The sequence below is a fragment of the Procambarus clarkii genome, chromosome 66 (assembly GCF_040958095.1).
Source record: "Procambarus clarkii isolate CNS0578487 chromosome 66, FALCON_Pclarkii_2.0, whole genome shotgun sequence".
Classification (NCBI taxonomy): Eukaryota; Metazoa; Arthropoda; class Malacostraca; order Decapoda; family Cambaridae; genus Procambarus; species Procambarus clarkii.
The window spans coordinates 29,171,553-29,199,489 of record NC_091215.1 but is presented as its reverse complement, the minus strand read 5'-3'; the positions used below and the strand labels follow the sequence as shown (position 1 = coordinate 29,199,489).

General features: G+C 41.8%; 1 protein-coding gene across 1 annotated transcript in view; it reads left to right on the top strand.

Annotated features, from left to right (window-relative positions):
• The first annotated feature begins 8,138 nt into the window (after window positions 1–8,138).
• The window catches only part of LOC123769185 (protein unzipped), a 37,266-nt gene continuing 17,467 nt past the window's right edge, over window positions 8,139–27,937 (top strand). Inside the window, exon 1 of the mRNA XM_045760200.2 lies at window positions 8,139–8,506. Within this exon, the coding sequence (XP_045616156.1) occupies window positions 8,484–8,506 (23 nt within the window). The 5' untranslated portion in view covers window positions 8,139–8,483. The remainder of the gene's footprint in view (window positions 8,507–27,937) is intronic.

Genomic DNA, 27,937 nt, shown 5'->3' with positions numbered 1-27,937 from the left:
CTTTACCTCTGACACACTATAACATCTAGGCAATAAGCTTCCCTGTAATATCCATACTACAATCTCTGAAGAACATCAAAGCGCTTTTACGATCCAAGCTATTATACATTCCCAATTAACTTCCAGGAATCACTGAATAAATGAATGATTAATCAATTGTATTTTTTGCTCCCCGATCATGATCTTTAGAGAGAGTTAGGACAAGTTCTAACACAAGCAATGCTTTTGCGCTACCGCTCACAGGATGAGTATGGGGTGCACAATAAACTAGCCGCCTTCGGCGGCAACAATAAAAAAAAATCAAACAACCTGCCAAGTAGACGACTGTTTCTTGACACAGGTTCACGATGAAGGAAGGTAGACTCGCTGGGTTACACATTTGCTAAATATTTCTATGTTGGAGACAGCGGTCAATTGCTTCAATCACTGGAAAATGCGTAAAAAAAAACAGCCTTGTGGTTCCCTTACAATGGTCATAAGATAGCAATAATCGATTCGTGATGAAATAATTGTTGCTGTAGAGCAGTAGGCTGCGCATTTGGGTCATAATCTAAACGTTCTGAGCTCAATTTCTGAGCAGGACGGAGTCGTTTGGACTCAGTTTCCATTTACCTGATGTTTCTGTTCACTTAATGAATAAGTACCCGGGAGTTAATTGTTGTGAGTTGCAATAATTTGCATCGTGAAAGACAGTAATTGGCATAGGTTCAAGGCCCTATATATATTTATTGGGGAACGCTGATGATAATAATAATAATATTTTATTTCCAAGAGGGTACAATAGGTTGGTGAAATTACATTAGTGTTATATTTTTACATTCTTGCAAAACCACTAACAGGCACAGCGTTTCGGGTAGGTCCTTAATCTAACATATCAGGTAACATGAACAATTACGTTGTAGCAAGGATTTATATCAACAATATAAATTAGCAGAGGTGATTACACTGGTAAAGATTAAATACTAAATTAGTCTTAAGTACTAATATTGGGGAAGTGGGCAGTACAAGATACAGTGTGAGTTTGAAGCACAAGGTAGGAAACTATGAGGAGGAAGCCTAAGCATGCGGGCTTCCTGTCCCCAACAACAGGAAGGAAGGAAGGAAAGGAACTATCAGGGGAAAGCGCCAAGTCATTACGACTATAGGGGTCAGGATAAGCATTTGGGACGGGACGGGGGGAAGGAATAGTGCCCAACCACTTAGACGGTCGGGGATTGAACGCCGGTCTAATATTCTACCGCAAAAGATATATTTTACATGTTATACTTTGGAAGTTTTTATGCAAAAAATATTAAAATTTATAGCAATGCCGATTAGTTTTTAAATTTAATTATTGATTTCTACTGCGCGATTATTTCCTCACGTTCAATATTAGCATAGCATCTTGATAGGCTGTGAGGTCTCCATTATAACGTCAAAGGCCTAAATAGGCTATATTTCTAGCTCATATTTCCTCGTTTTATTATAATAAATTGTGCTTTCATTATGTTTCCGAGTTTGATCACAGTGCATTAATATACTGCAATTATCAGAGGATTAAGGAGTGGTAACAATGTAAGAGGCAAGAGAAAGGCTTATCATTTACCCTCACGTATTACCATCAATTAGAACCATAGTAGTCATAAAAAAATAACATTTAACATTTTCTGTTTATTCACATTATGAATTTATCATACTTTTTATTATAGCCAATAATTAGTTTGTTTAGTGTCGACATTGATAACTTTGCTTTCTAGCGGTGTTACCAGAAACGCTGTGCGTATGTTAGGCATTGTATGTACTAGCTTGGTTATCTTGAAGTTATCTTCAAATGATTTCGGGGCTTAGTGTCCCCGCGGCCCGGTCCTCGATCAGGCCTCCACCCCCAGGAAGCAGCCCGTGACAGCTGACTAACTCCCAAGTACCTATTTACTGCTAGGTAACAGGGGCATCAGGATAAAAGAGACTCTGCCCATTGTTTCTCGCCGGCGCCCAGGATCGAACCCGGGACCACAGGATCACGCGCCAGTGTTCTGCCCGCTCAGCCACCGGCTCTTTCTAGAAATCCAACATTATGTTTGTAACTCATCTTGTGTGCATCTATTTTTACCTGAATAGACATTTGATTTGATTTGATTGTATACTTGCTGTCAAAACTAGCCTTCAGTTTTCTGCGTATCCTTCAGTAAGCTGTTAAAACATTTTATTCACACTAAATATTCCTTTAATGTTTAGTGTGGATATCTACACTAAATACCATCTTTGCTTTTAATATCATTTAACACAAATGCCATTTTTCTTTTTTTGTGACGTTCGTAATTACAGACTCTTAATCTAACCTCAACATCTATAATAATTAGCTATATACCAAGTACACATTAGTCTATTAGGTTGAATATCCTATGTTACAGCCTCGCTCTCATCTTTAATTATAGTATCGTCCATTTACATTGATGGCGATAGATACTGTCGTTCCCTGACAATAGAACTTGCATTATATGCTCCAACAAAACCAACTTTCATTTATTTATCATCCTAGTTGTCAAATTATAAAATATCACATGCAATAGTTACACCATAAATGCTTAGTTGCTATGATGTATATATTTCTTACGTTAAAACGCAATTTCTTCAGCTATATCTATAAAACAGAATGCGTGTCTGCTTGTCCAAGGCAGAAAGCCAGACGCTGGCTTCACTCAACTTTCCAAGATAACACATGGGAGGGGAGGAGGTGAATGTCGTAAGCCACTTGGGTTCGGCCTCTGTGCCACCCTTGAAGAAATATTGACATCTATAACGACCCCCTCTTCCCCCTGTTATTTTCACGGTTGGTAATTTGGGATGTGAGTTCCGTGGACTTTTAAGCAGCATTTCAGTGTTTCAATATTAAATTTTCTGAGAGGGAGTGGAAGGAGAAGTGGATGTTGGGGGAGAGAAGGGGAGAAAGATGGATAGGGAAGGATAGAGGAAGAGAGATGAGAGGGAAGATTGGGAAAGGAAAGAGGGAGGGGGAAGAGAGAGCCGGGCAATGCCGGATACCCCGACTAACTAGCTATAAGCGGACAAAAGGGAATATTAGTTCGGCGTTATTATCATACGGCGTCAAACTAGGAAAAAAATGGTGGGTATTCAACCGTCATTTTTAATATATCACCTACGATCGTATGCATCCATTTTAACCTTTGTTAGTCTTGTGAACGGACCACATGCTTTCACTACATCATGTATGTACTCACCTAGTTGTGCTTGTGGTGGTTGAGCTCTGGCTCTTTGGTTCCGCCTCTCAACCGTCAATCAACAGGTGTACAGGTTCCTGAGCCTATTGGGCTCTATCATATCTACACTTGAAACTGTGTATGGAGTCAGCCTCCACCACATTACTTCCTAATGCATTCCATTTGTCAACCACTCTGACACTAAAAAAGTTCTTTCTAATATCTAATGTATATGCTCATATATGCTACCATGTTTGTGTTTATACAGAGTGGTTGAGTGTGGGCGGCCGCGTGCCTCACCCGACAAAGGCCTGCCGCTCCTGGGGGTGACGGGGCGCGGGAAGGCGCTACCTGTTGTCGGAGCCTCGTCACAACACCGCTTACAGGTCAACGAGTCAGGAGCTGTTTATGACGGGTTGTATACTATTATTTACCGTGTATCCGGCGCCGCGGTGTTTACCTCGTCGGCGGGGGTATGAGAGGGGAGGATGTTCCTCTCCCTGTTACCAATAAAGATTAGATTGAAGGAGTTTTCAATCTAATGTCTTGATCTCCAGAGCTCAAGAACAACATCCTGGCCTCTTTAGCTATGCTGGGTAAATGATTCAGATACTTTTTTTTTTGTTACACACACCCCAGGAAGCAGCCCGTAGCAGCTGTCTAACTCCCAGGTAACTATTTACTGCTAGGTAACAGGGGCAACAGGGTGAAAGAAACTTTTTGCCCATTTGTCTCCGCCTCCACCGGGGATCGAACCCGGAACCTCAGGACTACGAATCCGAAGCGCTGTCTACTCAGCTGTCAGGCGTCAGGTGTTTTAACTGCCAGCAGGTCATCTAAAGTAACAGTATCCTACAACATTCAATAAATCAAGACGGTTGATACCCGGTTGATACCTGGTTGATGGGGTTCTGAGAGTTCTACTCCCCAAGGCCGCCGAGGCCAGGCTTGACTTGTGAGAATTTGGTCCACCAGGCTGTTGCTTGGAGCGGGTTTATTTCTCAATATATGTACACTTATTAATGCTCAAGTTAATTTACAACTTTGCTAAGAGTTAAAAAGCATTGTTGAAAATTTAAAAACATCGTAGTTCGTGGCCTTAATGTTTCCGGCAGACAACAGACCTTAAATCTAAACTAATAAGAGTGTCGACACTGAGATATGAAAGCCCTCAGACGTCCACACGGGCGCTAGTTGTGACATTCTAAGACGAGCCGCTAATACCCTTCCTTCCCTAATGGGCGACCCTCTGTACCGTGGGAGAAAATGGACGGAAAGCGCGTTAACTGGACTCCTAAATGGCAATGTTTGTGTCCTTTCATCTACCACCGCCGCCGCCACCCCCGCGGTGCGGCGCCAGGTTGGACAGCAAACCCATCCGGTGGGTGATATAGGAGTGGTTACAGAAATACATATAGGGTTTATACATCGGACCGCCATGTTCATTCAGCGGAACAATGTATTGCAATTGTTACATAGTTTTAATTGTCTTATAATGCAAATGAGACCCATCCAGTGGCTGGCGGAGGAGTGGTATCACAGTTGTTTATGTCCTCGACTTGCAATGAAGAGACCCGGGTTCAATCCTCGACCAGGACAGAAACGGTTGGGCACGTTTTTTCTGGTGCCCGGGAATTAGGCGTCTGTTGCAGGTTGCATCCTGGGGAAAGGAAGGAAGGAAATTATCAGGGGAAAGCGCCAAGCCATTACGACTATATAGCACTGAGAAAGGGGGTGTGGATTAGGATTTGGGATGGGACGGAGGGAAGGAATGGTGCCCAACCACTTGGACGGTCGGGGATTGAACGCTGACCTGCATGGAGCGACCGTCGCTCTACCGTCCAGTCCAAGTGGTTGGGCATCCTGGGGAAGGCCAGTATAAATGGCCTAATGAACCTCGATAAGATTAACATAATCTTCTTGTCTCCAACAAGGAGAGATAAGGTAATTATCCAGCCTTATAACTATACAGGACTTTGAAGGAATGTGAGGACAAGGAGTTGAAGTATGAGGATGGTGAGAAGGAACGGTGCCCAACCACGTAGATCATCGGGGATCGAACGCAGACTTGCTAGAAGCGAGGCCGCCATTGTACCAACCAGCCACATCGGGAATAACACTTATTCATGAGTTGTGTGCACTACTCGCTCTACACAAACTTTGGGTACTTGGCTACAACTGTGGACAATATATAACGCTAAGACATTTCTTGAACATTTTTAATAAAAGTTGTCTGTAAATAATAATAATTCACTGTGTCGGGGGACAAGGAAGCAACAAGTATTTGTGTGTAGATTTAAGACAACAGATTTACGTTGGCGGCATCTTTGTGACCCTCTGTTGACTCCGGACACTGACCGTTGCTTGGCAGTCCTCGTATGTGTCCAAAACGTTTCTACAGAATGATAAACGGAAGGAGGTGGAATCTTTATTGTTTTTGCATGAAGGAGGGTGCCACGCTATATATAAGTCCTTTGTGCACGGGTACTATGCAATATATAGGTCCTCTGTACACAGGTCCCACACTATATATAGATTCTCTATACGGGTACCACACCATATAGGTCTTCTGTACACAGGTCCCACACTATATATATAGGTTCTATATACGGGTACCACACCATATAGGTCTTCTGTACACAGGTCCCACACTATATATAGGTTCTATATACGGGTACCACACCATATAGGTCTTCTGTACACAGGTACCACACTATATATAGATTCTCTATACGGGTACCACACCATATAGGTCTTCTGTATACAGGTACCACACCATATAGGTCCTCTGTACACAGGTACCACACCATATAAGTCTTCTGTACGCAGGTGCCACACCATATAGGTCCTGGGTGTACGTACATGACTAACCATATTACGTGATTTAAAATTACGGTTTACAGAAATTTATATATATTCGGAATTATGAAACGTTCTGATATACATCTTTCTCATAAACCTATTCTGAAATGCCGATCGTAATGATGACAATTATTTTTTCTTTTAATGTGGTGGATTCTCTATTAACATGAGGCTTCCTCTCGATGTGTGACCCACCTGTACCCCTCACTTGCCTGGCTTCAGCATTCAGTAAGTGGCAACGTTGGCAACTCACTTCCCTTGAATAACGTCCCACAAACGCACAAACTTTCCCATATTTGCAAAATATATATTACTTTCAATCTTATATATTACCTCCGATATATATATATTTTCCGATCATACGGAATGCCTCTTAGGCAAGAGTACATCATTCATCCAGTTACACCAAGTTCAGCCTTGGGCATCTATAGCAGCAGACAAGTGCGTATGTTGAGTTGGCGTGTTCCGCATGCTCTCATTCCTCTCCACCACTCACCCCGGAATCGGTCTGTATCATTAACTGTTTCTAAGCAGGTGAATGTTTACATAATGTACACCATGGATGGTCCATGTATAAAACTCAGTCGAGCGGGTGGTCTATACACACAAAAACCTCAGTATATTATCGAGGCTAATGCACCTCCGTTAGGTAAGAATATGATAGAGAATTGAATCCTAAGTTTCAGGAATGATCAATATATTTAATAATAAACAAAGCGCTTGGATACGACTTCCGCAATCTGTCCGCTGTGGACCGAGTATCACACCCATACCCATCACACCCAGACCACGGTAGCCGTTTATCTTTTGCTGCTTCCGAGGATCAATGTCCCCCGCGGTCCAATCTCCGATCAGGTCTCTTGGTTGGTAGTCAGCTATATAGGCTGTCTGACGATGTAGCTGGCTCGCAGCCTGATGCATGAATCACAGCCCGGTTAATCTGATAGTCTTTGGATGTATTTAAGTTTCTCTGGTTGTGCACCTGTTCACTCCAGCCACAGCTGTAAATAACTTGAATTAATTTAGTTTTTAATTTTGCACCAAGGGTCGAGAGTATTGGGCAGTGTCACTCATCCTGTGAGTGGACATACCGCCATAGCAGCATGTACAACACCTCCTAATAGGTATAACCTGAATCTATATTATACAACTTGTAGTATATAATTGCAAAGATTACATGGTTTGACTTCCTCTTTAGTAACTAATGTACTGACATTTTGTGTAAACTCAATTAAATATATACAATCGTTTACGAATAAAGTTTTCACCGAGTGAATAAATTAGGTAATGTTTACGCCGTAGGGGGCCAGGACCAGGAGGCCTGGTCGACGACCGGGCCGCGGGGACGCTAAGCCCCGGAAGCACCTCAAGGTAGGGGCTAAGGTGGCCAGAAATATCGTAGGGTTAATATTAATTTAAATGAGTTATTGGTCTGGTTTTGGTGTTTTCTCCATTATATAAGGACCCACTATATCAACCGCGTGTATATTATTCCAGCCCATCCTCTTATTTCTTTAAAAAAATCCTTAGAAATCACAATGGCGTGATATATCGATGAAAATAATTTTGAGGTAATTGAGTGACAAACTCGCGTTCCGGTGAATCCCTGAATGCAAAAACCATTGCCTCAAAATGATTGTCATTGGTTTCTAAGTCTATTGGGCTCTACCATATCTACATTTGACAGTATATGGAGTCTGCTTCCATCACCTCACTCCTTAGGTTAAGTATAGTAATAATAATAAATAATAAATGTTTATTTAGGTAAGGTACATACATACAAGAGATTTTACAAAGATTGATGGAGTTATAGATAGAGCTAGTACATACAATGCTTAAAGCCACTATTACGCAAAGCGTTTCTGGCATAGCTTAGTCTTGAATACAATTCAAGCCTAATGTAAACTCTCTATATACCCGTTATTTACATGTGTTTTCAATATACATCGGGCCGGACTGGGCGAGTGGAAGAACTCCCAGAACCCCATTTAGATACAATTCATGGTATAACATGGTTTGACATGGAACACAACAGTCCGTTTTCTATGTGCGTGTGGGTTGAGCCTGGGAGGTGTAGCGGGTGTAGAACTCCTCAGTAGTGTGGAGACAAGCACGTGTGTCGGGTGTGTAACCAACCTTACTCCTCTTTCCCCCCTCCACCTCCACACAAACCCGGCCACATTCTGTACACCTTACACTTGTCAGTGGATGCGAGTGACGGTGCAAGTGTCTGTGAGGTACGAGAGTCGTGGAACAAGTGTTCAGGATATAATTTAACCTGGATACAGGTGTCGCTCGCCAGAACATATAAGGAAACCCTAATCATCAAACTCTCGATCGGACGTCATTGGAAAAAAAAAATTGAAATTATATTCTACTCGAATTGTGACTTCATCTTCAGCAGGGGACCAAGAACTCTACAAGATGAAAACCACCTTTCCTATAAGGTAAGCCACTACACTTAGCACGTAATAATATCCATTACGTCCATTATATATATATATATATATATATATATATATATATATATATATATATATATATATATATATATATATATATATATATATATATATATATATATATATATATACCCGGATCATGCCGTGAATTAGACAACTCTGCTTGCTACACATTTACTTGGTCTCACATACGTTGCGTCAAAGAGGAAACTTGTGATAGGAATCTATCATATATGTAAATAAGCTCCTGTGACACGTCCACTGGCACGTCCCTGGGGGGACACGTGGTTACAGCGTCACCCAGGGGCAAGAGGGAGGTTCTGTTCTTGAACAGCTAGCTGCTACATGGGTAAGGGAAGCGGGTGAGACGATAGGGGTAGCCTATCAGGTCAGGGATGGATGCGGGAGTCGAACGACGGCAGGTGTGGAAATGTTTTCGGTGGGTGGATGCGTGTGTGTGGATGAATGCGTCAAGTGCTTGCAGGGGTTGAGCTTTCGACTCTTTGGTCCCTGTCAGTCTGTCAGCCTACTGTCAGTCACTAAACTCTCAGTCAACTGGCGTACTGGTGCCTGAACCTACTGAGCTCTATCATATCTATATTTGAAACTGTGTATGGGGTGGGTAGATTGGTGCATGCTTCATGAGGGTAGACAAAACACCACTTTAAGGCTACAAAGTAAGCCAAGAGCCAAGGTAAACAGTAGCATCCATGATATATAAACACAAGAGGCATAAATTTACGATCGTAAGCCAGTAGAACCCTTTTAAGGCTAAGTGTTAAGTAAGTCATCATCTAACCCAACACCTTCAGGTCAAGTTGACAGCAATATGAAAAGTACTGAGCTTTTTGACTAAACTATAGTTCAAGATTACTTATTTAATTAAACAATAAATACATACGAACTGAATACTGCTATGTTAATTGCGCGACTTATTTTTCTGGTGACCTACACCCAACCTTATTAATATAATGTCTGTCTTATATGAACAAAATGTACATACCGTTTTGTCCGAGTACTTCGGCCAGGTCTTAGAGCAGTGAGAGTGCCGGTCATAGTTACTGTCACACATGACAGTGGATCATACATCAAACAAAAGGTCGACATTAAATTTATATAAAAATTCGTTTCTTTTAGTTGATACCTGGTTGATGGGGTTCTGGGAGTTCTACTCCCCAAGCCCGGCACGAGGCCAAGCTTGACTTGTGAGAGTTTGGTCCACCAGGCTGTTGCTTCAAGCTTGGCCTCGGGCCGGGCTTGAAGTAGAACTCCCAGAACCCCATCAACCAGGTATCATCTGAGACTAGGCAAGTTGAAGTCACCTTGGAAGATAATATCAGGTATCGGGTTCTCCAAATTATCCAAAAATATTATATTAAGTTGACCAATAACATTGCATCAGTTGTATAAGCAATCTTAGGTCAAACACACACAGGGTTGTTTGTTTATAAGGGGTTTGAGGCTGAGTGGTTAGCGCTTGGGAGTCGTAGTCTTAATGGCCTGGGTTCGATTTCCGGCGGAGGCGAAAACAAATGGGCAGTTTCTTTCACCCTGATGCGTTTGTTCACCTAGCAGTAAATAAGTACCTGGGACTTAGACAGCTGTGCTACGGGCTGCTTCCTGGGGATGTGTGGATGTGTTAAACAGAAATATATGTAGTAGACATAATAGAGGAAAAACAGATTGGTTAGAAAGGCGGGGTCCAAGAGCTAATAGCTCGATTCTGCAGGCATAAATAGTAAATACACACATGCATTATATATTATCCGTAACTATTCTTACAACTCCAGGGTTGTCTGTAAGAAGAGTCATACCTGACCTTAAATGCCCACACACTTAGGGCCGCAGTCACGTAACTCCTTGGTCACTCCCAGATTTCTCAGCGCACCAGTTTCATTCAACATTTCACCCATTCACATCTAGTTTATTATTTACACTTCTTGTAAATAATTTACCTAGCCTAACCGGAGCTTAAGCCTTGCATGAACTAACTTCACACATTTCATTGTGATGAACAATGGACCTGCTAGTTCCAGTTTGCACAGTTGTGTATGACTAACCATCCTGTGTAATGGGGATTTTTAGCATCACGTAGTTGTTTCTTGACACACTCGGTAATCCTAGTTTATCCTGGCTGGGGAGGAGTGACTGGGTGCCAATCCTTAACTGTAGCCTCTGTTCACCCAACAGTAAATATCTACCTGGTTGTTAAACGATTTCACGGGTCGTATTCCGGGGAATAAAACAGGATTAAAGACCTACCCAAAACGCTATGCGTGCTAGTGGTTTTACAAGAATGTAAGAACTCTTGTATAATATATAAATAAATATATATATATATATATATATATATATATATATATATATATATATATATATATATATATATATATATATATGCGGAAAATCCACAGAGAAATATGAAATGAGGTGAACGTTTCGGCTTGTTAAAGCCTTTGTCAACACCAGACTGACTCTGGTGTTGTAATATATATATTTTATATATATATATATATATATATATATATATATATATATATATATATTATATATATATATATAATATATATATATATATTATATAGTTTGAGGTAGCTGCACAAGTGCAGATGCACAAAATAAAAGAGAAAAAGTAGCAGTCATCCCAAGAGAAAGTTTTAGAGAAGGCGGTAGGAGTGACTCATGAAAGCAAGTAGAAAGCTGGTACGCGAGCTGTGAGAGAAGTCCATCCATTCCTCGGCCACCATTTATGAATTTCATGTTTCCAAACTCATCAGAACATTTGCAGCGCCTCCAGGCAGGGATTGTTGCCAAGTTGGCACTTTACCGTTATCGTAGGACACGGTGATCCCCAGTGGATCACTATGGCCTAGAAATATGTGAGAGTTAAGGAGTATACACAAGATAGATAAGGGCAGGAAGAGGCTATAATATTCTCCTGTGTGGTGTAGAGGAGGCCTGCATAAGCCTACTCTGAGGTGCGGCAGGGAAGAGGTCAATAAACTCTAGAATAAGGTTTAGAAAGATCAGTATGCCGCGTAGTGGGCAGGCAAAGTACGATATATATATGCATCGGGAATATAGACTATACACAAGAATAGAGGACGATACCCTAGCATACTCTAGAGGCTATGTACATGGGCACATTATGTAGCCCCTGTACATATCCTGGAGTGTACACTCCAGGAGAAAAGTGTGATGGAATACTGAGTAACATTCTTCCTTTATAGATTTTAATTTATTGTGAAGCCATGAAAAATGTCACCTAATGTGTCATCCCTGTTTATCACTATTATTATTTATTTTGAAAAAAAATTCCGTGGGAGCCTAGTTACTATGTTATTCCACTATTTGTAAATTATTATTACTTCATTTTATGTTTCGAGGTAGCTTATGGCATCGTGATTTGTATAGTTATTTTATGAGAAAGGAATGTAGACGCATGTGGTGTATAAACACTGTGGACGTGTCTGGCTCATGTGAAAGTGAGTGAATGCAAACGCTTGAGGTGGTGAGCGCTTACCTACCGAGAACAAGTATATATATAATGCTCCTAGTCTCGTCTTGTTTTTTGTTGTTGTCTTACATTATTGTAAGATTTGTTTATGTTTACAAGTATTTGCTTATGTTTACAAGTATTTGTTTATGTTTACAAGTATTTGTTTATGTTTACAAGTATTTGTTTATGTTTACAAGTATTTGCTTATGTTTACAAGTATTTGCTTATGTTTATACGTATTTGTTTATGTTTACAAGTATTTGTTTATGTTTACAAGTATTTGCTTATGTTTACAAGTATTTGCTATGTTTACAAGTATTTGCTTATGTTTACAAGTATTTGTTTATGTTTACAAGACAGAAACTATATTAATGGTGAAATAATTACATCAATATTAACTGGTTCGTCCAAAAGTTAAATGACACACTTGACAGTAATTTTGACTTAAGTCATGCAATACAAAATATATTCCCACATTATCTGAAGATAACCGGACTATCAGGCCCAGGCAGTGGTATGAAATTCACTTCTAAGGTGCCAGGTGAATTTGGCACAATGATAAATAACTAGTTTTTTTTTTGTCAAGTAGTCGTAACTTAAAAGGTCATTTATGTAACTATCCACACATTGAGTAGCCCTGAATTCACCAAGTCGCTAGACCACTAAACAAAGGCGGGCAATGTCATGGTCAGAAACGATATAAATATATGGCAGATGTCTGACGATTGGCCACACACACACACACACACACACACACACACACACACACACACACACACACACACACACATTGTGTGGGGGTGTACCCATTCTGGGTACTCATTTGAGTACCCAAAAGAGCCAGAGACATTAGAAAGAATTTTTTCAGTGTCAGAGTAGTTAACAAATGTAATGCATTAGGCAGTGATGTGGCGGAGGCTGACTCCATGCACAGTTTCAAACGTAGATATGATAAGAGCCCAGTAGGCTCAGGAACCTGTACACCAGTTGAATGACACTTGAGAGGTGGGGGACTAAAGAGCCAAAGCACAACCCCCGCAAGCACAAATTGGCAAGTACACACTCATGATCCTGGAAAGTATTTTTTTCTTTCATACAAGTTTAGTAACTGTCAGTAACATTTGCTGCTTCATCTGACCCGCTGTGAACTTCTGGTGGCGCAGATACACATTTACTATGTACAAAGTCTTACTAACTGAAGCAAAATATTGGCTATGTTGATCTAGACTACAAATATAAATGTCGCCATTGGCATTTTTAGCCATATTTCTATTACAGCACTTTTTGTGTAAGTAAATAGTAAAATATCTTCCGTAAATCGCTTAACACTGACTTGATAATATACATAAGATATTGGGTTCAAAATGGAAACTCGGGCGACGAAGGAGGTTTTCAAGTTGCAATCTGGTAAGCCGGAACCGAACCCACTGTACATCCCCGTCTAGAAAATAGTGTAAGACAAAATGTATACGTCTGTCTCGTGCTGCCAGCCAAGTTATTGGCTGGCAAGTTAATATTATTAGAATTGTCACTGTCTAATTTATAATTAGCCTAACCTAAGCTAACTACAAAAGGTACCAAAGTAATTTACAGTGTGACTTAAATATTGGGAACTACGAAACCACAGAATGAAATGATGACTGCAGCTATTTTGTTACTATCGTATTTTATACACAGAATGTATTCATTGTGTCCACCCTTGTGATTGATGCACGACCAAAGACCTGGCGAGGCATCCAGTCAGCAGCCACACGGCGACTGGCACATGGTTACAAATTAACAGGACTCCCTGACTGTAGGGTATCAGGCTCGCAATCTAAAAGGCAGTAACGCCTGCTTTAGAATTTTGCATATCTTGGAATTTCTTGACATTAGCTTCCATGGGGTGTTGGAATTTCTTGACATTAGCTTCCATGGGGTGTTTTTCTCTAAAACTGAGGGGTTTCAGCATGTAGCCTATGTAGGGCATCAGTACATTTAGATAAACAGGTTCGGAACTAGTTTCTCGTTATAGCAAATTTTATAAATCAATAAAAATTGTCTGATCCGTCATCTATTGCATTTATTCTAATCATTTTAAGCTTCTTTTTTTTACAATGCCGTACACTTATTCAGTCCAGCCACAAGTGTAAACGGATTTTTAGAGTAAACTAAAAATATTCCGAGTCTATATCACCCTTAAACGAGTCTCAGTTTTACAGTAATGTTTAGTTATCGTACATTTGTACTAAAATGCCAGCATATCGCGCCATTATATGGGGGTTATGGTTGAAGTAGACAGGGATGCCCGGTGTACAGCAACCAGGGATGCCCGCTGTAGAGCAGACAGGGATGCCCGCTGTAGAGCAGACAGGGATGCCCGCTGTAGAGCACCAGGGATGCCCACTGTAGAGCAAACAGGGATGCCCGCTGTAGAGCAAACAGGGATGCCCGCTGTAGAGCAGACAGGGATGCCCGCTGTAGAGCAGACAGGGATGCCCGCTGTAGAGCAACCAGGGATGCCCGCTGTAGAGCAAACAGGGATGCCCGCTGTAGAGCAAACAGGGATGCCCGCTGTAGAGCAGACAGGGATGCCCGCTGTAGAGCAGACAGGGATGCCCGCTGTAGAGCAAACAGGGATGCCCGCTGTAGAGCAGACAGGGATGCCCGCTGTAGAGCAGACAGGGATGCCCGCTGTAGAGCAGACAGGGATGCCCGCTGTAGAGCAGACAGGGATGCCCGGTGTAGAGCAGACAGGGATGCCCGGTGTAGAGCAGACACCGACGCCAGGAGCACTTTTGGCAGCCCTCACCGACCTTGACGGAGCTGGAACTGGACGGGTAGGTTGCAGGCACGAGTTGCCACAGTAGTTCGGAAAACTTGATAATTGTTCTGAATGAACCATTAAATACGTCACTATTCACTGATTTGTCATCAGGGGATGATGCAGGGGCTAAATTTGTTGCGAGTGTTAAACTCTGATGTTCATGGCTTTGAACCATCTATAGGAATACCAGATCTGCTTATTGCCTTTTTACTATTATCATGATAATGGTAGTAGCGTTGATTATTTATATATCATCATTTCCAAATCATATATATCATATCATTTCCAAAAATTATAATGGTACAAATATTTACTGAGGCCTGATGTTTCCCCTAAACGTCTGTATTGTAGTGGCACAAAAGTTGAGAATATACATGGGTGTATGGACGGTGTATGCCGGGTGTATCCTATCCTATCCTAGCCCACATTATCGTGAGGAGAGAGAGGGGGGGGGGAATATCCACACAGCCTAGCAGAATCCTCAATAGGGGGGGGACTAGAAGGGAAGGGAACTAATAGGATAAAGCGCCAATCCATTACGACTATATAACACTTGAAAGGGGTCAGGATAAGGCGGGTTGGGATGGGACGGGGGAGGGGAAGGAATGGAGTCCTCAACCACTTGGATGGTCGGGGATTGAACGCTGGCCTGCATGAAGCGAGACCGTCGCTCTACCGTTCACCCGAAGTGGACTAGAGATGTTCAGTGGGAAAATTCCTCGGGGAGAGATATAGGCTCTTCATATTTTCCGATCTTTTTGTAGTTCTGCGCTCAGCAATTATTTCCTAATTTAACATTTGAAAATTTCGTAAATATGTAGTATTAGTGTGAATAAGTTGAGTATACTCTCAGTAAGAGACAATTTGTATTACAGTACCAACCTTTTGGGTGTCAAGTAGCAATAACACTTTTCAAATGGGAAAATAACCCTATAATTTTATTTGCGTTAAATATATTTTTTTCCAAATTTAGGTTGCTTAGCCTATTGCTTCGATTTTTGACAAGTATTACTGAGTGATGGAACCAGGCCGGAATCCCAGATTATTGTGTATTTGCATAATATCTCAAGATAAGGGGCTACACACCCATTATTTATTTTGCATTACAAATAATTACTACCCTGGTCCCTCCTACTCCAGAGAAGCCTTGCCGCTCCCACTAGGCCTACTACATCCGAGTCACTTCCTAACACATCGAAACATTTATCATCATATTCGTCCGTCACTAGGCCTAGCTCAAGCTCTTGAGTATGGGGGCAACTTTAGCACCCGTTTTCACGGGCTCATTTATGGTATGTAACTTTAGGCTAAATTGAGCCGATTTAAAAGCAAACTGGTGTGGATGGAGGAGTATATATAGTGGATACTTTTGTGAGCAAATTATAATATAACAAGTACATGTTCTGGCTGTTTTACCACCTGTTAGGCTAATCTATTTTAATAACGTAATCAAATTAGAAATTACATGATGGTAAGAGTTTGGAGACTCAATCAATTAGGATCTATCTTCTTGAGGTTAACTTGAGATGATTTCGGGGCTTTTTTTTTTAGTGTCCCCGCGGCCCGGTCCTCGACCAGGCCTCCACCCCCAGGAAGCAGCCCGTGACAGCTGACTAACACCCAGGTACCTATTTTACTGCTAGGTAACAGGGGCATAGGGTGAAAGAAACTCTGCCCATTGTTTCTCGCCGGCGCCTGGGATCGAACCCGGGACCACAGGATCACAAGTCCCGCGTGCTGTCCGCTCGGCTGACCGACTCCCTGGGGACACCGGATCCCAGGGAGCCGGATTGGGACACTTTGTTTGTGTTATTTAACTGTTTGTCAAGTTTTAATCTACATCTCTTAATTCATATCATAATGGTTAAAATTAAAAGGGAACACTAGTTACTTGACCTGAATCTTACATATTTCGAAGGATTGGTACTTAATTCTATGATAAATATATAGAAGTGAGAGCAGAGAGCATCTGGGTACAACGTAGTAGGAAGGTTTATTGTTGAGTCAATAGCAGCCAAGTGGTGTTGCTAGGGTGACGTAGCTCACTTTTGGCTCAGAATGGTGTTACGTAGAGCTCAAGTTCAGTGTAAACTGTAAGACGGGCTCAAGGCTACGGCAAGGTCACTTAAGGCACTGGTAGAATTAGCGGTCAAGATTGTTTTGGGCTCCTCACTGACCACAGATGGGGGCGCGTCATCTCTCTCTTCCCCTCATATTCTCCCCTATATCTTCTCTCCAAGTAGCGAATCTTAAGCAACAACAGACTTAGCCAGCTTTAGTACACTAAAACAGAAGCAAAAATGAAGCAGGGGAAAAAGGAGGAATCCCCACCTCCATTTAAAACTTTGACCCAAATATCACAGGTTATCGTGAATAACCGATTACGGGCTCATCATAGCCTGTGCTACATGGACATTTCGTTCTGAGTAGCTAAATCTAAAACAACAACAACTTCTCTCTCTTCCCTTCCCAATTCCACTCTTCTAACTCCATCCTTCTCACCTCTCGTCTAGACTTCTCCTGCACTTTGCTTCTGCCTCTCGCCATAATTTTTCCTCCATTCTTTTTTTATCATTTCTCTTCCCCCTCTATCTCCTCGCTTTTCAGTCTGTCATCTTTTCTATCTCCCCTCGTCTGTTTCCCATATCTTCTATTCCATCTTGTCTTTTCACTGTTTTCATTCACACCCTTCTCGAAATCCTCACTCTTCTTCACTATACCTCTATGCAGTATCTAATAAATTACTCAATATACTTGTGTACACAACACAAGCACTACGGAGACAATTGTTGTTGTAATAGACATTACTGGGTAGCTTTGGAACTGGGAACGCTAGGGAACTGCTGGGATTCGGATGATGACCTATAGTAATAATTCAACCCGTCCTCTTAAAAAGAACGTCACTTTTGGCTGGTATGCGCGATATGGCTAAATTTGGACGTAATTTGAAATGAAATCGACTCACAAAAGTGACGTTCTGTTCCGTTTTCTATTTGAGTCGTCCGCCTTACGCGCAGAGGTTATAAGAGGACACTTTAAATTCACGTTTTTCATAACGTTTTGAAACTTTATGAGAATTTCCTGCCCACCTAACCTATCAGAGGACCCTTAACTTACTGTTGTTGAAAAAAGAAATCCCAAATTTATTTTAATTTTTTTTTCATTTTCAAATTACGTCCAAATTCGGCCATACGGGCAAACGGCCAAAAGCGACGTTCTTTTTAAGAGGACAGGTTGAATAATTACCGCCTAGCAGACAAACTGTGTATTACTGGTTTGAAGCTTAGCAAAAAGTTATGTATTTGTACAGAATTTACTTGTCATTGTTAAGAGTACTGCGTTTAATAATATATTGATTGGTGCTATTATTAATCACTAGTGAAGCAACAAACCCCGTAACCACAATACGAAAGAGCAAAGCCTATTGAAAGTCAACATTAAAGTTCAATAAACGATGATTCAACGTCGACCAAACGTCACTAGAATGTTATACCCAATGATAGGAATATGTTTACTTAACGTATCTGATACATGACTATAAACAGTAAACTTTAAGGAAGGTATTTATCGTACCAGGGTATATAGGTTGAGATACAGGATTCAAATTTATCAGAACGGGGCACAGTTAAGATAAAGGGTACATACACTCCTTTCCCCAGTATCTCTTAGTCGTGGATTGAGGTATTGAGATTTTACCGAAGCTGAGGTAATAATCATTGTCTATCATTGTCTATCATTATCTATCATTTGTGTACCGTGGGCGTAGAAAGTCCAGTATACAGTGGGTGTAGCCTAACCCAACTGGCATGTGGACTGGTTTATCTGGCTGAGTTTTACTTGCAAGTAGTCTGCACTAAGGTGCTGTGTGTACTGTAGCTGATCATGTTGGCGTTGGTAGTATACGTGGATATAGGTGTTGGTATACTAGGCATTAGGTGTTGTTGGTATACTAGGCATTAGGTGTTGTTGGTATACGAGGGTGTTCCTAGGTTGCTTAGGGGGGTACTTCGTGATAGTTAAAATAACGAGTGAAATAACGATGTGACAAGTGGCTCAATAGATGAGCTAACCTGGTTGTGGGTTTGGGTTCAGATTTACTTGTCTAACAAGAATCACAAGTGGATTGTGGTCAGACTTTCTTCAAGGCGTGGGAGCTGTGCAAGTGACTCTTATTACCGTCTCATGTTTACGATTTGGATCATGTACAGTAACTTCTAAGTGGGTCTGTTTTTTTTATATTACAAAATACGACGGCGTTCGTGGTGCCCAGTTTAAGAAAACCAACCCATCTTGAGGCTGTGCTCTTCCAAGCTGCAAGCCTATCAGGCTGTGTTCTTCCAAGCTGCAAGCCTATCAGGCTGTGGTCTTCCAAGCTGCAAGCCTATCAGGCTGTGGTCTTCCAAGCTGCAAGCCTATCAGGCTGTGGTCTTCCAAGCTGCAAGCCTATCAGGCTGTGGTCTTCCAAGCTGCAAGCCTATCAGGCTGTGGTCTTCCAAGCTGCAAGCCTATCAGGCTGTGGTCTTCCAAGCTGCAAGCCTATCAGGCTGTGGTCTTCCAAGCTGCAAGCCTATCAGGCTGTGGTCTTCCAAGCTGCAAGCCTATCAGGCTGTGGTCTTCCAAGCTGCAAGCCTATCAGGCTGTGGTCTTTCAAGTCTATCAGGCTGTGGTCTTTCAAGCCTATCAGGCTGTGGTCTTTCAAGCCTATCAGGCTGTGGTCTTCCAAGCCTATCAGGCTGTGGTCTTCCAAGCTGCAAGCCTATCAGGCTGTGGTCTTCCAAGCTGCAAGCCTATCAGGCTGTGGTCTTTCAAGCCTATCAGGCTGTGGTCTTCCAAGCTGCAAGCCTATCAGGCTGTGTTCGTCCAAGCTGTAGCCTATGATAATGATAGACAATGATTATCCTTGGGTGTTAGGTTACACATATTTGTATACAAGAGTTCATATATAGGCTTCTGATATCCTCTGAATACATTAAAAGCTTTTGTAGTGGAAAAGTTGCTAAATATCTGCAAGAGATTCGAAGTGGTGACTCACCTGAGCCTTATTGAGCGCTGGTTCAATGCTTCTGGGAATCAGTTCAAAAGATAAACTTCCTGAAAAGTCTATTCACAACAGGGAAGGGGGGGGGGCACACCAGGCACACAAGATCCACTTTCACCAGCTTCATCCTAGCGTGAGCTTCCCCTGATGAACTGTTAAACCTGTTTTATAATTTTATGTTTTATTCTGCATCGAAGTTACTAATTCAGTTTGACGATTTAGATTTGATACGGACACAGCGTTATGTTTACCTCTACGGGAACACGTGGCTACGTGGTGTCAGGTATTGAAATTGAAATAAGTTTATTGAGGTAAAATACACACAAAGGGATGAGGTAGCTCAAGCTATTCTCACCCTGCTGTCAGGTATTAGGGGGAATGCGTGGTGTCAGGTATAAGGGGAATGCGTGGTGCCAAGGTGGTCACTAATTTTAATTCGCAAATGTGTAAAATTCTTTGAATATTTGTAAAATTCGTGAATGGTCTCAGCCACGATACTTCGATTCTGAAGAGGTGAATGTTTACGCCAGAGGCACATTGAGAGCTGTTGATCAAAATTAAATGTTCGATTTTTATGTCACGTGGCTAGTCTCAATGAGTTATGTTGATTGGCGTTAATGTATTGTGTTATCTCCACGAGTATAGCAGTATAGACTGTCCAATACTTATGTCGCTATCGTTGATAGCGTGTGTGTATAGTACGAAGGTTCCCAGGCCTTGATGGGTCGGTTAGTTTACTGTTGTGCAAACATACAAAAAAAAATATTTAGTTTCGTTTTCTTTCAATTCAATTCAATTAGCCGAGCGGAAAAAGCCAAATTGTTATCTCAATTTAATTGTTGTTGTTTTCCTGTTCAGTTAATTCAGTTTTTCTGTTCAGTGAATTATTAAATACGGTTTGTATACTACACACCATCTAGTGGACACTTAGGCTTTACTGAACATTAGTTTGTTAAATTATATCAGGATACAAGGAATTTGGTCGGGTTAGCTGTGAACGTTTTATATATCAGAAGTTCCCACGCCTGCAAATGTGGCCGAGTCATCTTTGTTTGTACCATGAAGTCATTTACGTCACTTATGTAGGATTTTGCTGATTTTTTTTAAATACATGGTTCAAGTTGTTGCTTTGTTTGGGCTTCGTATTGCTGTTTAATTATAGTACCTTAGACTATATGTTTTTATTTCTTTTAGTATATTAGGAAATGGTTATATGTTATTTCTTTTGGCATGGGGTGGCACCTCAATCATAGGGTGCCACCCTGAACACTATATATATATACATATACATATATATATATATATATATATATATATATATATATATATATATATATATATATAAACACGCACACATTTCTCGGCCTAGATTCCCAGCCGAGGCGGAAACAAATGGGCAGAGGTTCTTTCACCTTGATGCACCTGTTCACCTAGCAGTAAAAAGGTGCCTGGGAGTTAGACAGCTGCTACGGACTGCTTCCTAGGGGATGTGTGTGTGTGTTTATGCGTTTGTCAGAGAGAAATATATGTAGTATATATAATAGAGGAAAAAGAGATTAGTTAGAAAGGCGGGGTTCAAGAGCAAAAAACTTGATTCTGCAGGCACAAGCAGTAAATACACGTAAAGAGCGATTTAAATTATTTTCCCGGTATAAACTAATAGATATTTCCAAGTATAATATAATAGATAATTCCAAGTTATTAGATATATCGAAGAATCAGTAACATGTTCAGGGGCACCATCCTATTGGCTACTGCAATATTTGCCTGTGAGTGGAGAGCCAATGACGCCATTGTGGGATAACCAATCATAAGCTAGGCTTTTATTACTTACGGATGCTCACGCTTGCTGAGTGAAGCTTGGTCTATTATTACTACATGGTGGGGGGCGGGATGGGGCGGTCAGGGTCCGTGGTCCGCCACTTGTGTTGCTCGCAGCCTGACGTATGAATCACAGCCTGCTTGATCATGTATGCTTTGGAGGTGTTTATCGAATTCTCTCTTGAACATTGTGAGGGGGTCGGCCAGTTATGCACCTTATGTGTAGTGGAAGCGTGTTGAACAGTCTCGGGCCTCTGATGTTGATAAAGCTGTCTCTCAGAGTACCTATTGCATCTCTGCACATCCTGCCATGCCTTCTGGTCTCATGTGGTGTTATTTCTGTGTGCAGGTTTGGGACCAGCCCCTCTATGATTTTCCTCGTGTAAATTATTAAGTATCTCTCCCGCCGGCGCTCAGAGAGAGAATGGTGCCTGAAAGAGGGTAGATTATTTATTTGTATGTAAATTATTGATATATCTTATAGGGTTTTATTTACATGTAAACCATGCAATCTCGCAGTCCTCGTGGCGCAGTGGTAAAACACTCGCCCGGGGCTTCGGGAACGCTTTGGCCTGAATTCGTATCTTGAACTTGATCCTGGCCGGGGAGGATTGACTGGGCGCCGATCCTTAACCTCTGTAGCCTCTGTTTACCCGGGCAGTGAATGTGTACCCGGTTGTTAAACGATTTGGCGGATCGTATTCCGAAGGGGGGGGGGGGGGGAATTAGGATTAAGGACCTGTCCGAATCGCTACGCGTGCTAGTGGCTTTACAAGAATATAAGAACTCTTGTATACATAAATAACAAACATTACTGGGAAAGGCCGCTTCAAAATTATCTTTCCCTGCTCACAATACATACATGGTTCCCCTGCCCTTCTCCCGCAAACACACCAGATTGATTGATGAAGATTAAGCCACCCAAGAGGTGGCACGGGCCTGAATAGCCCCGTAAGTAAACACACACACCACTCAGTGCATACTTATCTATTCGGTGCTCGACGCCCCCCCCCCCCCCCATCTCTTTAAAAGGACGCACTCCCTGTTGTCTCCTCACTTACACTGACACACTAATTAATGACCCTGCTCTGTGGCGGCCACATTGCCTACACGATGTCGTCTTACTCATTACTGATAAGGTGATCTTCTTTGTGTACTCCCATGCCCATTGTCAGCTCTACCTCATAGAGTCTGAGCACCCCAAAGGCAAAGCCCTAAATCATCCTTGGGAATGCCAACTATAGCTATCAAACCTCCGCCGTAATAGCATCCAACTTGCATCATTATCTAAGCACATTTCCTTGGTGCAGCGGTTTATCCGGAGTGGAGCGGTGCACTGGGCTTGGGAATGCTTGCATTGCAGGCCAGACTAAGGGTAGCAACCCACGTACCAGGAAGCGGGTGGGGGGAGGTGTGCAAGACTGATGGACTACATTGTACTCACCTAGTTGCTCACTTGCAGGGGATGAGCTACGGTTCTTGGGTCACTCCTTACAGTTCTTAATTTACTGTTTAGGTTCCTAAGCCTATAGGGCTCTTATCACATGTACATTTGTTCACTCTCCAGAGACTATGTTCTGGAGAATGTGTTGAACATATTAGGCTATTGGTTATGAAGAGTTATTTGATACTGGCTTTTGCGAGGTCATCCTAGCTAAGAGCAATGCTGCTTGTGCAGTCACCAATCTAGTTATTGGCAAGACCCATCCATGTTTAGCTTAGTGTACAGCGACTTCATTTACTGTACAGTCTTAGTCAAGTTGACCTGTTATTAAACTGTATTAAGCATGAATGCTTCTGTTTATATACAAAGCAAGATTTTGGACACTTTTTGTACCATTGTAAATATGATCTTTATATTGTATATTTAATACAAAAAAAGATTACCTAATGGAATTTATCTCAAGAAGATATTTCCGAATATTGGTGTTATAGAGATAGGCTTCCGGACTGTGGCGGCATCGCAGAATAAAAACTATGCGTTAGGCCTACTAATCCATCATGCGAAGCAAGTCCTGTTAAACCTACACCAAACTATTTTCACTCAGATAAAAATCCAAACTTATTTTTAAAACTTTGATTCAGTTTGTTACTAGGTAAAACATTTTACCCATTATGCACAACTCTTAATACACAAGAGGGTAGAACTAGCCTAAGCTACTCTATCCTTTTGAGATGTATCTTATTGTCTCAATAAACGTACTTGAACTTGAACTTACTTCACTTCCTGATTCAATGCTAAACCAGTTTTATACTTCGTATAAATTTGTTTAAATAAAATCAACTGTTAAGAGTTAATTTAGTTTTCCATTTTCAACGCCTTACCTTCACTTTTTTGTATGTTTTAAAGAGAAATTAAAGCTCCTCCAAGAAATGTCAAAGGTTGTGTGGTGAATGTCAGGAAAACCATTAGAAAAGAACACGGAGTAGAGGAAGAACTTTACTATGACTATTAACATCTTTATTGACAAAATTAATTACAATTTTGCTTAATCTGAGGATTTCGATTAAGTCTTATTAAAATGAGGATAATGCTGGTATTCACTGTCACGCAGGACAGAGGGTCATACATGAGACAATAGGTCTAAACTGTAGGCGGAAGTACATATATATCATGGTTACAATCAATGTTTTAATGTATGGATATGTGAAAACAACTTTCTATTAAATTTTGCCGAGGGGCGAGTTTATTGGGCAGTGCCACTCATCTTGTGAGTGGACATACCGCCATAGCAGCATGTACAACACTCCCCAATAGGAAGAAAACCCGCTGGGTTGTTCATCCTGTCACTTGTACCCAGACACAGCTGGGACTTGCTTAACTGTCTCAAGTGAACAGCTCCTCAAACAAGAAGATTAACTATTTTATTTGTACTAGGCTACGGGGCCTAAGGTCGAGGCAGCCTGTGGTGGTCTCGCTTATAATTTGGAATCCGTCAGTCCTCGGCATGCGTTTTGCGCGAGAATTTGGCGCCTTCCATTCCATAAACATTCTAAACATTCCCTACCTCTGCGTGCCTGGGTGCGTTCACTTCCCCGACTCAGCCTCCCTGGGTGCGTTCACGTCCTTGTCTCAGCTTCCCTGGGTGCGTTCACGTCCTTGTCTCAGCCTCCCTGGGTGCGTTCACGTCCTTGTCTCAGCCTCCCTGGGTGCGTTCACGTCCTTGTCTCAGCCTCCCTGGGTGCGTTCACGTCCTTGTCTCAGCCTCCCTGGGTGCGTTCACGTCCTTGTCTCAGCCTCCCTGGGTGCGTTCACGTCCTTGTCTCAGCCTCCCTGGGTGCGTTCACGTCCTTGTCTCAGCCTCCCTGGGTGCGTTCACGTCCCTGTCTCAGCATACCCGGGTGCGTTCACTTCCCTGCCTTAGCATACCCGGGTGCGTTCACTTCACTGCCTCAGCCTGCCCGATGGGTTCATTTCCCTGCCTCAACATACCCGGGTGCGTTCACTTCCCTGTTTCAGCCTGCCCGAGTGCGTTCACTTCCCTGCCTCAGCCTGTCCGGGTGCATTCAGTTCTCTGCCTCAGCCTGCCCGAGTGCGTTCACTTCTCTGCCTCAGCATACCCGAGTGCGTTCACTTCCCTGCCTCAGCCTGCCCGGGTGCGTTCACTGTCTCAGCATACCCGGATGCGTTCACTTCCCTGCCTCAGCCTGCCCGGATGCGTTCACTTGTCTCAGCCTGCCCGGGTGCGTTCACTTGTCTCAGCCTACCCGGGTGCGTTCACCTTCCCTTACTTTAGCCTGCCCGCATGCGTTCACTTCGCTGCCCCCATGTTCGCCAGGCGCATCTGGTCGCTGGTGTTCATTAGCGCACATTAGAGTACGCGTTGCCAGCACATGTGTCACTATTTACTCTGACTTGACATTAGTCACAGCGCGAATATCGCTGGCGCGAATAACGCAGGTCCTCCGTTGGTAAGGAATTACGTAAAATGCCGCCACCATTTTGTATAAAACGGAGGAACCGTTGCTGATATGAAACAATACAATAGTATAATATATCTATAGAATACCCGTGAACTACACATTACAAGTCGGCATATAGAGTTTAAATTTGAATATCTTCGTGTGCTGTATCTTTTCATCTTACGGAAAAAAATTACAAATCTGGGGTCGGAGAATTTCTTACAAATACCGAGCGTAACCCAACCCGCAGGGAGGGAGGAGACATGGTAGCCATCACATGCCTTGGCGTCGGTCTGTTAGTACTGGGGGCTTAAGGCAGTTCTTTTTTCTGAGATGCCTGAGTGAACATCATGGTGGTGGGCTGGAGGCGGCAGCTCGATGTCTCTTTAACATTTCAAGTTTTTTCTTACATATGAGGATACTTTTATATTTAATTATTACTTATATACTTCTAATTATTAATTATTACTTATTATTACTTATTAATTATTATTAATTATTACTAATTATTATTATTAAAGTAATTAATTATTACTTATATACTTATCTCTGGCCTGGCGGTTAGTAATACTCTCTATGGTATCGGGCGTGGTGACTTGTCTCTCGGTGACTTAATATGGGACATATATCCTAGAATGGCGTTGTTGTTGGCTACTACTGTCCACTGGGCAATATCCAAGCGTGTCCTTGTAGGCTAAGGTCATGTAGTCTCTTTGACGCTTCATGGATAGTTTGGAAAAACCCAAGATTGTATGTGTAGCCTCGCCCGAGCATAGCAATACAGGTTGTACATTGTTGCATGGCAAGTTACCTAGAGGAACTTGTTAGTTTTCATAATATTGCTGCAACTTATTTCATTGTATTTTGTTTTATTTCAGATTTGTCATGTCCTTGGGCATTAAACAGCTTGCTCATATTATCGTGCATGAAACATGCTTTTGTCACGGTGAAACAAAATACTGCTGACATAATCTCCACCTATCGTTTCAGTCATTTGATAACATCAGAAAGGTTGAAAACCATCCTCTCTTAAGTATTCCCTTATCTTGAGGTGATCTTGAGATGATTTCGGGGCTTAGCATCCCCGCGGCCCGTTCCTAGACCAGGCCTCCTTTTTGTTACATCCCCCCCCCCCCCAGGAAGCAGCCTGTAGCAGCTGTCTAACTCCCAGGTACCTATTTACTGCTAGGTAACAGAGGCATCAGGAGGAAAGAAACATTTTGCCCATTTGTCTCCGCCTCCACCGGGGATCGAACCCGGAACCTCAGGACTACGAATCCGAAGCGCTCTCCTCCTAGCTGTCAGGCGTCCCAAACCCTAATTGAAGTTGAACTATATCCAACCAGATCACCAAACTAGCTTAACGTAAATCCATGCACAAAAATCTACATAAACTTGCTGCTGTAAATCAAAGTTGTTAAACACATTGGGCATAACCTTACTGAAGCCAACATACGAGCCATAAAGACTCATACACCGCCTATGTAAAACAGAAACAAGAAACATTTAGTGGGCCAGCCAGAGGCTTTGGGCCCGCGCAGGAATATTTCTAGAAAAAAAAAATCACTTTTAGTCCAGGTTGATTGGTTAATTCTAAAGAGTTACCACGGAAATAATTTCACCAACTTAAAAATACAAATAAAATCTAACTTTATACCACTGAACAAGTTCCAACGGAAGTAAGTCATTGCCTTGCTTGCCAAGAATTTACTGGGCTATTTTCTGTGCTCTTCCCTCAGGATGTTTAGAGTGTGGCGCTTGAGGGCTGCCCGCCCAACTTTACTTTGCGTGGTCTTCAAAAAATAGTTACTTTTATTTGTCATTTAAATATCTAGTTTTGATATCTCGCAATTCACAAAATATTACTGAATATACATAAGAGTATATATTTTTGTACATATGTTCTTTAAATATATAATACGCGAAAGTGGTTTCTAATATATATATATATAATATATATATATATATATATATATATATATATATATATATATATATATATATATATATATATATGCGAACAAGCCTGAATGGTCCCCAGGACTATATGCAACTGAATATATATATATATATATATATATATATATATACACACACACACACACACATATGCACATATACATATAATGTGTGTGTGTGTATGCAACTTATATATTCTTAGCTGCCATCTTTTCAACTGTATACAAAGGAAACTTCAATCCCGCTCATGTCCCCTTCCCTCTAATGTATAGGACCGGACAGACCAAGGAGCAAACAGCTTTGCTCCTTGGTTTCTATAGACTGTCGTCCTCCATTTGTTGTATACCAATCTCAGCGTTACAATCTTCAGACTGTGCGGGCTATTGAAGC